This window comes from Schistocerca cancellata, chromosome 3 (genome assembly GCF_023864275.1).
Source record: "Schistocerca cancellata isolate TAMUIC-IGC-003103 chromosome 3, iqSchCanc2.1, whole genome shotgun sequence".
In the NCBI taxonomy this organism is placed as follows: Eukaryota; Metazoa; Arthropoda; class Insecta; order Orthoptera; family Acrididae; genus Schistocerca; species Schistocerca cancellata.
Window position 1 is genome coordinate 282858740 of NC_064628.1, and position 13729 is coordinate 282872468.

Sequence of the window (13729 nt, forward strand, 5' to 3'; positions counted from 1 at the left end):
ATATAGTTGGAGCCAGGGGTGATGGCTTCGATAAAGGTAACAATATTCTTTATAAATACCATAACATTGTTGTAAAAATGTTTTAAAAATGAGGCAGTTAATAATCAATAATCGGTGGATGACCTATACCAGAAGACATTAGCAAGAAATACATAACTATGAAATTCAGGATATAATTTACTAGAGATTTGGGAACGTAATTGGATTATCTCAAGGGTGTAAAAAACGTCCAAAATTGAAACAGTTACCTAAAGCTATCGAACCACTGAATCCAAGAGATGATTTCTATGGTGATTAATCTAATACAATAAAATTAAGAGCTGAAGACATGGTGTTAACACAAAAGTAAAACATGTCGATGTATGTAGTCTTTGTCCTACTGTATGCTATTATTATTATTATTATTTCTTTCTATTCTCAGACGCTCTGTCTGGTCAAAAATGGACAGTGACATGGACCTTCATCAAGCGTGACTTCCTTTTAACTGTACGGTATATGTTATATTGCATTTAGGAACTTTCGGGTCATTGAACATGTATCAATAATTACAGATTTTTGTAGTTGAATATATATGTTTGGATGTAGCTGTATTGCGTTGATGTACTGGTGGATATTGTGTGGTATGACTCCTGTAGTTGAAAGTATAATTGGTATAATGTCAACTTTATCCTGATGCCACATGTCCTTGACTTCCTCAGCCAGTTGGATGTATTTTTCAATTTTTTCTCCTGTTTTCTTTTGTATATTTGTTGTATTGGGTATGGATATTTCGATTAGTTTCGTTAATTTCTTCTTTTTATTGGTGAGTATGATGTCAGGTTTGTTATGTGGTGTTGTTTTATCTGTTATAATCGTTCTGTACATTAATCTCCAGTACATTTTGTGGTGTATACTTGTATGTGGGAACGTGTTGTTTTATTAGTTTATGTTGTATGGCAAGCTGTTGATGTATTATTTTTGCTACATTGTCATGTCTTCTGGGGTATTCTGTATTTGCTAGTATTGTACATCCGCTTGTGATGTGATCTACTGTTTCTATTTGTTGTTTGCAAAGTCTGCATTTATCTGTTGTGGTATTGGGATCTTTAATAATATGCTTGCTGTAATATCTGGTGTTTATTGTTTGATCCTGTATTGCAATCATGAATCCTTCCATCTCACTGTATATATTGCCTTTTCTTAGCCATGTGTTGGATGCGTCTTGATCTATGTGTGGCTGTGTTAGATGATACGGGTGCTTGCCATGTAGTGTTTTCTTTTTCCAATTTACTTTCTTCGTATCTGTTGATGTTATGTGATCTAAAGGGTTGTAGGAGTGGTTATGAAATTGCAATGGTGTAGCCAATGTATTTATATGAGTGATTGCTTTGTGTATTTTGCTAGTTTCTGCTCATTCTATAAAGAATTTTCTTGAATTGTTTACCTGTCCATAATGTAGGTTTCTTATATCTATAAATCCCCTTCCACCTTCGTTTCTGCTTAATGTGAATCTTTCTGTTGCTGAATGTATGTGATGTATTCTATATTTGTGGCATTGTGATCGTGTAAGTGTATTGAGTGCTTCTAGGTCTGTGTTACTCCATTTCACTACTCCAAATGAGTAGGTCAGTACTGGTATAGCGTAAGTATTTATAGCTTTTGTCTTGTTTCTTGCTGTCAATTCTGTTTTCAGTATTTTTGTTAGTCTTTGTCTATATTTTTCTTTTAGTTCTTCTTTAATATTTGTATTACCTATTCCTATTTTTTGTCTGTATCCTAGATATTTATAGGCATCTATTTTTTCCGTCGCTTCTATGCAGTCGCTGTGGTTATCCAACATGTAATCTTCTTGTTTAGTGTGTTTTCCCTTGACTATGCTATTTTTCTTACATTTGTCTGTTCCAAAAGCCATATTTATATCACTGCTGAATACTTCTGTTATCTTTAGTAATTGGTTAAGTTGTTGATTTGTTGCTGCCAGTAGTTTTAGATCATCCATGTATAGCAAATGTGTTATTTTGTCTGGGTATGTTCCAGTAATATTATATCCATAATTTGTACTATTTAGCGTGTTGGATAGTGGGTTCAGAGCAAGGCAGAACCAGAAAGGACTTAATGAGTCTCCTTGGTATATTCCACACTTAATCTGTATTGGCTGTGATGTGATACTACTTGAATCTGTTTGGATATTAAGTGTGGTTTTCCAATTTTTCATTACTATTTTTAGGAACTGTATTAATTTAGGATCTACTTTGTATATTTGCAATATCTGTAGTAACCATGAGTGGGGTACACTATCAAAAGCTTTTTGGTAATCAATGTATGCATAGTGCAGCGACCTTTGTTTAGTTTTAGCTTGATATGTCACCTCTGCATCTGTTATCAGTTGCTCTTTACATCCTCGTGCTCCTTTGCAGCAGCCTTTTTATTATATTATTATTATTATTATTATTATTATTATTATTATTATTATCATTATCATCATATAGGTCATCCAACAGAAATATGTAAACAAAGATATTATTCTAAGAAATGCTGTGGGATTACAAAATGTAAAGTAGTGGCACCTAGAGGATTGGATCATTCTATTTTACCTGTAGAATTAAAGATTAATGAAAACGAAAACTGTTGTTTCCTTTATGTGTTTAAATGAGCTGAACAAATAATAAATAAAAAGAATCACAAAAATGATGGAAGTAGTTTTATTGGAACTTGGACACCTGATGAAGTGAATAAAGCTATAGAAAAAGAAAAGAAAATTTTTGGTATGTATCAAGTATTGGATTTTAGAAATAAAAGCAACATGTCATTTGAAAATTATGTGAAAGACTGTATGAAAATGAAATTAGAAATCAATAAACATAATTTTAAAACCAGTCAGATGTTCATACAGTATATGAAATAAAAAGTGGGTATTGACTTAGATCTTCATAGGATTACAGTAAACCCAGGGAAATGTACTGATGCTAAAATATATCTGAATTCATTATAGGGAATATTTGAACGATGTCAAAATATGAGTTGAGTCTTTTACACATTTACAAAATTTTTATGAGATGATATTTGATGATCGATTAGATAATATACATATAAATTTTCCTGTTGTGAATATGGTTCAGATAAAGAATAACTTCAAGGATAATTACATGGAAAATAACGAGACAACAAATACTTTTATAGCAGCATTCACAACATCAAATATATGGCTTTCGTTGTATGATATGTAAGATAAACTAGGAAAAAATGTTATGTGTTTTTATATAGACAGTGTAGAATATGTTGATGATGGTGATAATACTGTGGAAACAGGACGTATGGTAGGTGAACTGACTGATGAATTAAGAAATAACTAGTTACAAATTGGGCTCCATCTGAAACTAAGAGTTATTATTTTGAGAAAAATGTTAAAAAATATAGACATAAAAACAAGGGATTTGCTGTAAACTACAAGAATATTCAAAAGCTGAATGGTTACTCTACGATAAGATTAATTGAGGATAAAGTGAAAGAAAAGATATAATAAGAGTGCAACCAAATATATGGAACAAAAATTATACATAAATTTTTATTCTATATAAATGGAGGCTATAGTGAAGAAGCTTACCAACACTAGCAATAACAATATCATTCTTTGGAGCTTGAGAAAAAAGTTAAAATTAGACATCAAAATTCGTAAAGCACATTTGTTTTCAAAATGTGCTTTTTTACCTACAGTTTAATTTTAAATATCAATTTTTTAAATTAACTGTAGTGCACTCAGAACTGATATATATACACTACTGGCTGTTAAAATTGCTACACCAAGAAAAAATGCAGTTGATAAACGGGTATTCATTGGACAAATATATTATACTAGAACTAACATGTGATTACATTTTCACGCAATTTGGCTGCATAGATCCTGAGAAATCAGTAACCAGAACAATCACATCTGGCCGTAATAACGACCTTGATACCCTGGACATTGAGTGAAACAGAGCTTGGATGACGTGTACAGGTACAGCTGCCCATGCAGCTTCAACACGATACCACAGGTCATCTAGAGTAGTGACTGGCGTATTGTGACGAGCCAGCTGCTCGGTCACCATTGACCAGACGTTTTCAATTGTGTGAGAGATATGGAGAATGTGCTGGCCAGGGCAGCAGTAGAACATTTTCTGTATACAGAAAGGTACGTACAGGACCTGCAACATGCAGGCGTGCATTATCCTGCTGTAATGTAGGGTTTCCCAGGGATCGATGAAGGGTAGGTTCAAATGGTTCAAATGGCTCGGAGCACTATGGGACTTAACATCTGAGGTCATCAGTCCCCTAGAAGTTAGAACTACTTGAACCTAACTAACCTAAGAACATCACACACATCCATGCCCAAGGCAGGACTCGAACCTGCGACCGTAGCATTCTCGCGGTTCCGCACTGAAGCGCCTAGAACCGCTCGGCCACCGCGGCCGGCGATGAAGGGTAGAGTGACGGGTCGTAACACATCTGAAATGTAACGTCCACTATTCAGAGTGCCGTCAATGCGAACAAGAGATGACCGAGACGTGTAACCAATGGCACCACATACCATCACGCCAGGTGATACGCCAGTATGGCGATGACGAATACACGCTTCCAATGTGCTTTCACCGCGATGTTTCCAAACACGGATGCGATCATCATGATGCTGTAAACAGAACCTGGATTCATCCGAAAAAGTAACGTTTTGCCATTCGTGCACCCAGGTTCGTCGTTGAGTACACCATCGCAGGCGCTCCTGTCTGTGATGCTGCGTCAAGGGTAACCGCAGCCACGTCTCTGAGCTGATAGTCCATACTGCTGCAAACGTCGTCGGATTGTTCGTGCAGATAGTTGTTGTCTTGCAAACGTCCCCATGTGTTGACTCAGGGATCGAGACGTGGCTGCACGATCCGTTACATCCATGCGGATAAGATGCCTGTCTTCTCGACTGCTAGTGATACGAGGCCGTTGGGATCGAGCACGGCGTTCCGTATTACCCTCCTGAGCCCACCGATTCCGTATTCTGCTAACAGTCATTGGATCTCGACCAACGCGAGCAACAATGTCGCGATACGATAAACCGCAATCGCGACAGGCTACAATCAGACCTTTATCAAAGTCGGAAACGTGATGGTACGCGTGTCTCTTCCTTACACGAGGTATCACAGCAACGTTTCACCAGGCGACGTCGGTCAACTGCTGTTTGCGCATGAGAAATCGGATGTAAACATTCCTCATGTCAGCACGTCGTAGGTATCGCCATCGGTGCCAACCTTGTGTGAATGCTCCGAAAAGGTAGCCATTTGCATACCACAGCATCTTCTTCCTGCCGGTTAAATTTCGCGTCTGTAGCACGTCATCTTCGTGGTGTAGCAATTTTAATGGCCAGTAGTATATACAGGGTGGTCCATTGATAGTGATTGGGCCAAATATCTCACGAAATAAGCATCAAACGAAAAAACTACAAAGAACGAAACACGTCTAGCTTGAAAGGTGAAACCAGATGGCGCTATGGTTGGCCCGCTGGATGGCGCTGCCATAGGTCAAACGGATGTCAACTGCGTTTTTTAAAATATGAACGCCCATTTTTATTACATATTCGTATATGAATGTTTTAGTTGGACCACTTTTTTCGCTTTGTGGTAGATGGCGCTGTAATAGTCACAGACGTATAAGTACGTGGTATCACGTAACATTCAGACAGTGCGGACGGTATTTGCTTCGTAGTACATTACCCGTATTAAAATGGACCGTTTACCAATTGCGGAAAAGGTCTATATCGTGTTGATGTATGGCTATTGTGATCAAAATGCTCAACGAGCGTGTGCTATGTAAGCTGCTCGGTATCCTGGATGACATCATCCAAGTGCCCGGACCGTTCGCCAGGAAAGGAAACAGGAAGTGTTCTGCCACATGTGAAACCACGACCTGCAACAAATGATGATGCCCAAGTAGGTATTTTAGCTGCTGTCGCGGCTAATCCGCACATCAGTCGCAGACAAACTGTGCGAGAATTGGGAATCTCAAAAACATCAGTGTTGAGAATGCTACATCAACATCGATTGCACCCGTACCATATTTCTATGACCAGGAATTGCATGGCGACGACTTTGAACGTCGTGTACAGTTCTGCCACTGGGCACAAGAGAAATTACTGGACGATGACAGACTTTTTTTCACGCATTCTATTTAGTGACGAAGCGTCATTCACCAACAGCGGTAACGTAAACCAGCATAATATGCACTACTGGGCAACGGAAAATCCACGATGGCTGCGACAATTGGAACATCAGCGACCTTGACAGATTAATGTATGGTGCGGCACTATGGGACAAAGGATAAATCGCCCCAATTTTATCGATGGCAATCTAAATGGTGCAATGTATTCTGATTTCCTACGTAATGTTCTACCGATGTTACTACCAGATGTTTCACTGCATGACTGAATGACGATGTACTTCCAACATGATGAATGTCCGTCACATAGCTCGCGTGCGGTTGAAGCGGTATTGAATAGCATATTTCATGACAGGTGGATTGGTCGTCGAAGCACCATACCATTTGCCGCACGTTCACCGGATCTGACGTCCCCAGATTTCTTTCTGTGGGGAAAGTTGAAGGATATTTGCTATCGTGATCCACCGGCAACGCCTGACAAAATGCGTCAGCGCATTGTTAATGCATATGCGAACATTATGGAAGGCGAACTACTCGCTGTTGAGAGGAATGTCGTTACGTGTATTGCCAAATGCATTGACTGAATTGACGTTGACGGACATCAGTTTGAGCATTTATTGCGGTAATGTGTTATTTACAGGTAACCACACTGTAACAACACGCGTTCTCAGAAATGACAAGTTCACAAAGGTACATGTATCACATTGGAACAACCGAAATAAAATATTCAAACGTACCTACGTTCTGTAGTTTATAATTTAAAAAACCTACCTTTTACTAACTGTTCGTCTAAAATTGTGAGCCATTTGTTTGTGACTATTACAGCGCCATCTATCACAAAGTGAAAAAAGTGCTTTACGTACTACACGAATATGTAATAAAAATGGGGGTTCCTGTTTAAAAATACGCAGTTGATATCCGTTTGACCTATGGCAGCGCCATCTAGCGGGCCAACCACAGCGCCATCTGGTTTCCCCCTTCAAGCTAGACAAGTTTCGTTCTTCGTAGTTTTTTCGTTTGACGCTTATTTAGTGTGATATTTGGCCCAGTCACGATCAGTGTACCACCCTTTATATAGTAGTAAGTGGGTACATAGGATGCAGCTTTTTTTCAACAAATTAATGTAAATATTAACCAAAATATTTATATTAACTAAAATATTTATATTATATTGTATATTTTGATATAAATGTTTTATTTAATACAAGTACTTTAATTAATTCATCAATAAGAAGCGTGTGCATAAAAAATTGCTAACTGCTCTCAACGAACCCACTTACTACTGGAGCTCAGATCTGGTAATCGAGCTGGCCAAGGTAACATTTCTACACATTGTAGAGTTTGTTGGGTTACAACAGCGGCATGTGGGTGAGCTTTATCCTGTTGCAAACAACCCTTAGAGCCTGTTCATGAGTAGCTGCACAACAGGTCGAATCACCAGACTGGTGTTACAATTTCTAGTCAAGGTACTTGCGATAACCATGAGAGTGTTCCTGCCATCATATGAAATTGCACCCCAGACCATAACTCCAAGTGTATGTCCAATGTGTCTAACGTGCAGACAAATTGGTGGCAGGCCTTCAACTGGCGTTCTTCTAACCATCACAAGATCATCACAGGCACTGGGGCAGAACCAGCTTTCATCAGAAAATGTAACAGGTTTCCACCCTGCCTTCCAGTGAGCTCTCCCTTAACACCACTGAAGTCGCAAATGAAAGTGTTCTGGGGATAGAGGAATGTGCACTTACGGGAGTCTGGTTGTGAGCTGTTCTTGAAGTAATCGATTTGTAACAGTTCTTTATGTCACTGTGGCGAAAGCGAATGCTCAGTTTAGTGCTGCAGATGCAGTACCTTTTGCCAGTCATACACCAGTCACAATGGTCTTCCCTCTCGGTAGTGCCACATAGCTGTGCAGAGCCCAGTCTTCTTGTGAACATACATTCTCGCGAGCACGGCTGCCAACAATCACGTTAAGTGGTTACATTCCTGCTGTGTTTTTCTGCAGTATCGCAAAATGAACATCTAGCTTCTAGTAGTCCTATTACATGACATCATTCACACTCAGTCAGGTGTTTACAATGGCGTCTTAGTCGTGTTAAATACATTCTCGACTACAATCAACTCATCAGGTCCACTCTCAATGGTAAATAACGCTCGATTGGCGCTACTACCGTCACTCTTATGCAACTGGCCCGAAATGTGAATAGACGTCATCACTCTACATCTACATCTTCATGGTTACTCTGCAATTCACACTTAATTGCCTGGCAGAGCGTTCATCGACCCATTTTCATATTATTTCTCTACCAATCCACTCTCGAATGGCTCATGGGAAAAAGGAACACCTAAATCTTTCCGTTAGAGCTCTGATTTCTCTTATTCTATTATGATGGTCATTTCCTCTAACGTAGGTGGGTGTCAACAAAATATGTTCGCATTCGGAAGAGAAAGTTGGTGATTGATATTTCGTAAATATATCTCGCCGCAAAGAAAACCGCCTTTGTTTCAGTGACTGGCACCCCAACTCACGTATCATATCAGTGACACTCTCACCCCTATTGCGCGATAGCACGAGACGAGCTGCCCTTCTTTGAACTTTTTCGATGTCCTCCATGAATCCTACCTAGTAAGGATCCCATACCGCCCAGCAGTATTCCAGCAGAGGGCGGACAAGTGTAGAAACAAGCCTACCAACCAACTTTCGGTTATGTCACGCTCCTTCTTGCTGTTGCCTTTTCTTTTTTTCTTTTCCTGTGAGTGTAGATATTGTCAGCTAAGAGATTCTACCAAATCTAATTACCACTGAACAAACTCTGATGCGCTCATCCACCTCCACTTATGTTTAATACTTGATCAAGTGTCTCCGCACATAATTTTGCTACATTTACAACATTTAATTCTGGAATAATACTTTCCACTTGATTCTGATTTAAGAAAAGAGAAATTTGTTTCCACTTGTTCTGAAGTAACTTGGTCATCAATTGCTGAGTGATGGGATGAACTTATCTAGCATGCAGCCAAAGCTATAGTTCAGCCTAAAATTCCAGGTTACACTTTCAGCAAGTGAGTTCGATACGTCAACCTTATTCACTTCGATAACAGCTGATTAAGTTTTGTTTTGTTCGCAGCTGCATGACCTTCGACTGTTCCAGACCAAAAATGGTGCGAGCGATGTTCGAGTAAGCTGTGGGTCTGGGGATACTGAAATTCTTGTATCAGACGAATCTTTCAACCGAATTCGAACGAAATGATTGAAAAGGTGATAATGGTGTGCATATATTTACACTTCACTGGTTCCCATCAGCTAATATCTTAGGCCCATCTGAGTAATGATTGGGATCCAATTCCAATAACTTCACCAATGGTAAACGTGGGTGTTAGATAACACTGTGAAATATCTTTGACATAATATTCTTACTTGCAAGCCTAAACTGTCGTGCATAGTTTACACTCATAAAAACCCTTTCACTGATTTCTTCTGACTTGATATACTCTATTACGTCGATGCACTTACGTGTTGTGGGGTCCTTTGTTCGATGTGATGAAGAGTGCAGTCAGTGGAGCACCACGAGACCATGCATGGTAGAGAGACAATTTGTGTAAACCTAAAGTGCTTTAATTTGTAATATATGCAACAGAAGAGATGGTCCAGAACTGTGTTATACATATTCATTACGAGGTGAGGAAGTTTCTTTTAAACATCATCTGAGTATAGGATGGGAGACGTTATAAATAGTACTTACTGAAGTTCTTTCAGGCCTGGAATTTTTAGTTGGGCATCACACGCCTTCTTAACATGCTCTTCAATAATGACCATCAGTTCTGATTTAGATAGGAGAGAATTTTTTAAGAAATCGATATCTTCTTTCCACATGTCGTACATGAACGACATGTCTATCTGAGTCACGTTTGGAGGCGGGTCCTAAAACAGGTAACAGAATATACTGCTAATTTCTCCTCTCCAAAAATTGAAACATGTAATGTAAAAGAAAGTTTCAGTTTAATGTTTTAAAGCACTTGCTAGGATTATTGGAATCTGTTACTTGTTAATTCAACAATGACTCAACTGTATGTCTGGTGACATTATTAATTATGCATATTTTTATAGTTTTCAATAAATGGTAACTACCACTTCCATTAGACATTTCTGAGCCATTAGCTTCGTGGATAAGAAAAATTATCAAGATATGAATTCACCAGTTAAAATACACAGGAACAGCATATTCACAGAATGTCTCATTCAGACTACCGCAGGGCATCCAGTTCCCCATGAAACTGCTTCATTCCACTTCGTGGTACACCGGTTTCTGTCAGTTCCTACTTGCACAGTTAATTTTGAACTTGAACTCCATAGCTCTAAAACTCGCAACTGATGTTACCAGCCCAACCTAACAACAGTGTACTATCGAGCAAGCAAACAAAACAAGCGAAGACATTAGTAAACCCTGTAATAGTGTCCTAAACGCCAGACAAGAAAACGTACTGTACGTGTTACCACTTGTTGCCAAAACTATTAATTGATCCAGGAACACAGTAAACCACAACAGTACGTACTTGTTGAGAGTAAAATCTACTGAATCGTTAGGCTGTGTCATATTTATCTCAAACTTCTTCACTGATCGATGTTTCTGTCTCTCAGCTGGCAACTTCTTTAGGATTACACTGGTTTCCCTATCGCTGAGTCGGCGAAAGCTGATCCTTCTACATCTACATCTACATCTACATCCATACTCCGCAAGCCACCTGACGGTGTGTGGCGGAGGGTACCTTCAGTACCTCTATCGGTTCTCCCTTCTATTCCAGTCTTGACAGCTGGAATAGGTTGGGCGAGGAAGTTTCGTGATCCTGCCTCAACCAGTAACGTTTTTGTAAATATCTTTATGGCAACGACTCGGTGTTATCACAGTTCTATAGACGGATACTGTTTTCAGCAGCAGGCGTTAGCTCTTCGTAGTTTGGCAACAGTGCTACGAGCTGTCAGGGACATTCTTACGGCGTCTCGGCTATAGATGGCTACACGCAGCTCATCCAGGGACACTAGCTGTATCCTGAAGAAGATCCCATCTTAGGGATGTAAACGTCAAGCAATGAAGAAGTTTTATGTGTAATACGACGAAGCCGGACGACTTAGAGGATCATGTCGTCAATGACAACGGGCCACGACAGCCTGCAGACTTATAGGCCCAGAATATACAGAATCTGTTAGATATTTAGTCACCTGTGAAAAGAGTCTGGAGTGTTTAAGATAATTTTCAAGGAATATACTTCTTTGTGGCAGAGAAACAATGCTGATATGTTCATAAAAGAAGGAGTTGCAAATCACAGACAACGTATCATATAATTACCTGACACTGTTTGGAAAACAACCACAAACATTCTAAACGTAGAGAAACCCTACACTCTGCTCAGAAAAAATACACATTTTCAGATAACGACATATTATAAATAAAAAATGTGTGTGGCAACCCGAATCTGTAACTGAACGATCAGATGAACTATATCTCCTCACCCCTTACGTAGTATACTTTCAAAATGGTTGGGGGGACCTGACTGATGTCTCCATCCCACCCATACAAATGAGTTCAACCATACCTGCGAGAATTTGCGAAAAGTCGTTGAGTCCCTGCTGTGAAAAGAACAAGACAAAAGGAAACCCGAGAACTAGGTCGTGAGAGAAATTGTCTTACACTGTAATGACCGTCATGTTTACAAGTCCTGGGTACTGAACAGAATTTTGAATGAAACGTAACTAATAACATAATCAGTCGCAAGAGACGTTCACCACTCTTTGGAATATTCGCCTCCTCAACAAGTGGGAAAAAACAAAGTCAATGAAACTCTTTTCACTTACAGATCTCCCTTCAAATTCTGTTCTGTGCCCAGTATTTCTAAAACAAAAGTTGTTAAAACTGGAACAGATGAAGAATTAAGACTGTCTTAAGCTTTTGGAGGATGAAGTTAGAAATGAAAAATTTATTGCACGCCATAGGGACGATAGAAATTGTGGGAAGTAAAGAGAGTCTGATAATACACGTCATAACAAACGTCAAGATAGACGCGTTTCTTAAGAAACAGTACTTTCCTCTGTAACTTTCTTTTGTAAATTTACAGAATTTGTAATATATTGTACTGTGTAGTACGTTTTAAAAATATCTATATACAACTACTTACACACTTGTGAAGTACTACACAGCAGCTGCCATAAAATGATATTATAGAGCTAAATGAATTAGGCTACACGTTGACTGTAAAAACTGTTGACAGTTTTAGATGTAATGAGTGTATCTACAGCGTGAAAATCAGAATTTCCAGTTCAGTCCTACACGTCGATTTATGAGGTGAGATTTATATATTTAAGATGGACTTAAAGTGTTACTGTAAAGGAATAAGCAGAATCTGTGAACCAGTTACTGGACGCAGGACTCTACTTAGATTTTTAAACTTTTCATTCTAACGAGAAAAAATATTGATGATGAAGAGAACTGCTGTAGAATACATCACAGGTAAAAATTAATAAAAATCAGTTTCAGTGCCAAAAATGTTGAGCGTTCGTAACAGCTTCTCTCGTCATTATAGCCAAAGAGTGAAAACATTCCGCCGCGGTGAAAGTTGGAGCTGTCGGTATAAAAGTATCTGAAAAGACTCAGCTAGATATCCTATCTGAGTTTCCTGATGATACACGGTATCACATTGAGTTCTGTATCCAAAGAATTTGACTTCGACCCTGCTGCGAATGTACCTCACATTGTGGTTTGCAATTGTGGCGTCATAAGCATTGTGGGAAGGTTGTCAGATGTCCGGATGAAGCAACACAATTTTAAACAGTAACACTGTGCATTATTACCTTGATAGGATCGGTGGTGATGATGGTGACTTGATGCCCCCTTTCGGCGAGAGCTCGCATGATTATAAGAAATGGCAGCTGGTGACTGATGGACGGCGTCGGGTTGATACCCAGAATTCTTGCGCATGCACACGAATGAACTAGAAGCAGTAGAAGCAGCAGGCTGACCGTGGCTTCCCGCAAGTAGCACTAGATTCAAGAAAAAGTGGGAAAAGAAAATCTGTTCAGTTATACTTCACATATTAAGTAGCCCAACGTCTATCCTAAATTAGAAAATGACACTTTTGTGGCTTTATTGATATCGGGACTGTCCGCAGAATAACATTCGAACGTATATTGACGTCACATGCTACAAAGCACGCTAGGTGAAATATTCCTGTCTGTTACCTATCAGGAGACAGTCACAGGTAATGATACGGAAATAGAGCTCCATATAATCCGTATACTGACCCGTGTTGCTGCGCATATGTATTCAGAGTCAAGGAAGAGTTTGCGTGGTTATAAGTAGGTCGCAAAACTAACTACCCACTGGCTACAAAAAATTATGATAGCTACAGACCAAAAAATCGAGTTACATCCACACACTGTTCCTGCACACCCTTCAGCGTAGAATGAGTTTCCATGTAGTTACCTGTGTTTTCAGTCAGTTCAGAACTGAGTAAAACTTAGAAAGGCAATCACTTTCACGACTCGTGGAAAGATGTGTTGATATCTGCGTGAGAAATCCAG

The 13729-nt window shown here is 39.2% G+C and overlaps 1 protein-coding gene across 2 annotated transcripts in view; it reads right to left on the bottom strand.

Annotated features, from left to right (window-relative positions):
- The window catches only part of LOC126174949 (UDP-glucosyltransferase 2-like), a 65975-nt gene that overhangs the window by 35395 nt on the left and 16851 nt on the right, over positions 1 to 13729 (bottom strand). Inside the window, exons 2-3 of one of the 2 annotated variants that reach the window (XM_049921407.1) lie at positions 13001 to 13189; positions 9900 to 10078 (exon numbers count right to left, since the gene is read on the bottom strand). In XM_049921407.1, the coding sequence (XP_049777364.1) occupies positions 9900 to 10078; positions 13001 to 13189 (368 nt within the window). The remainder of the gene's footprint in view (positions 1 to 9899; positions 10079 to 13000; positions 13190 to 13729) is intronic. The other variant, XM_049921408.1, reaches the window with a different exon arrangement.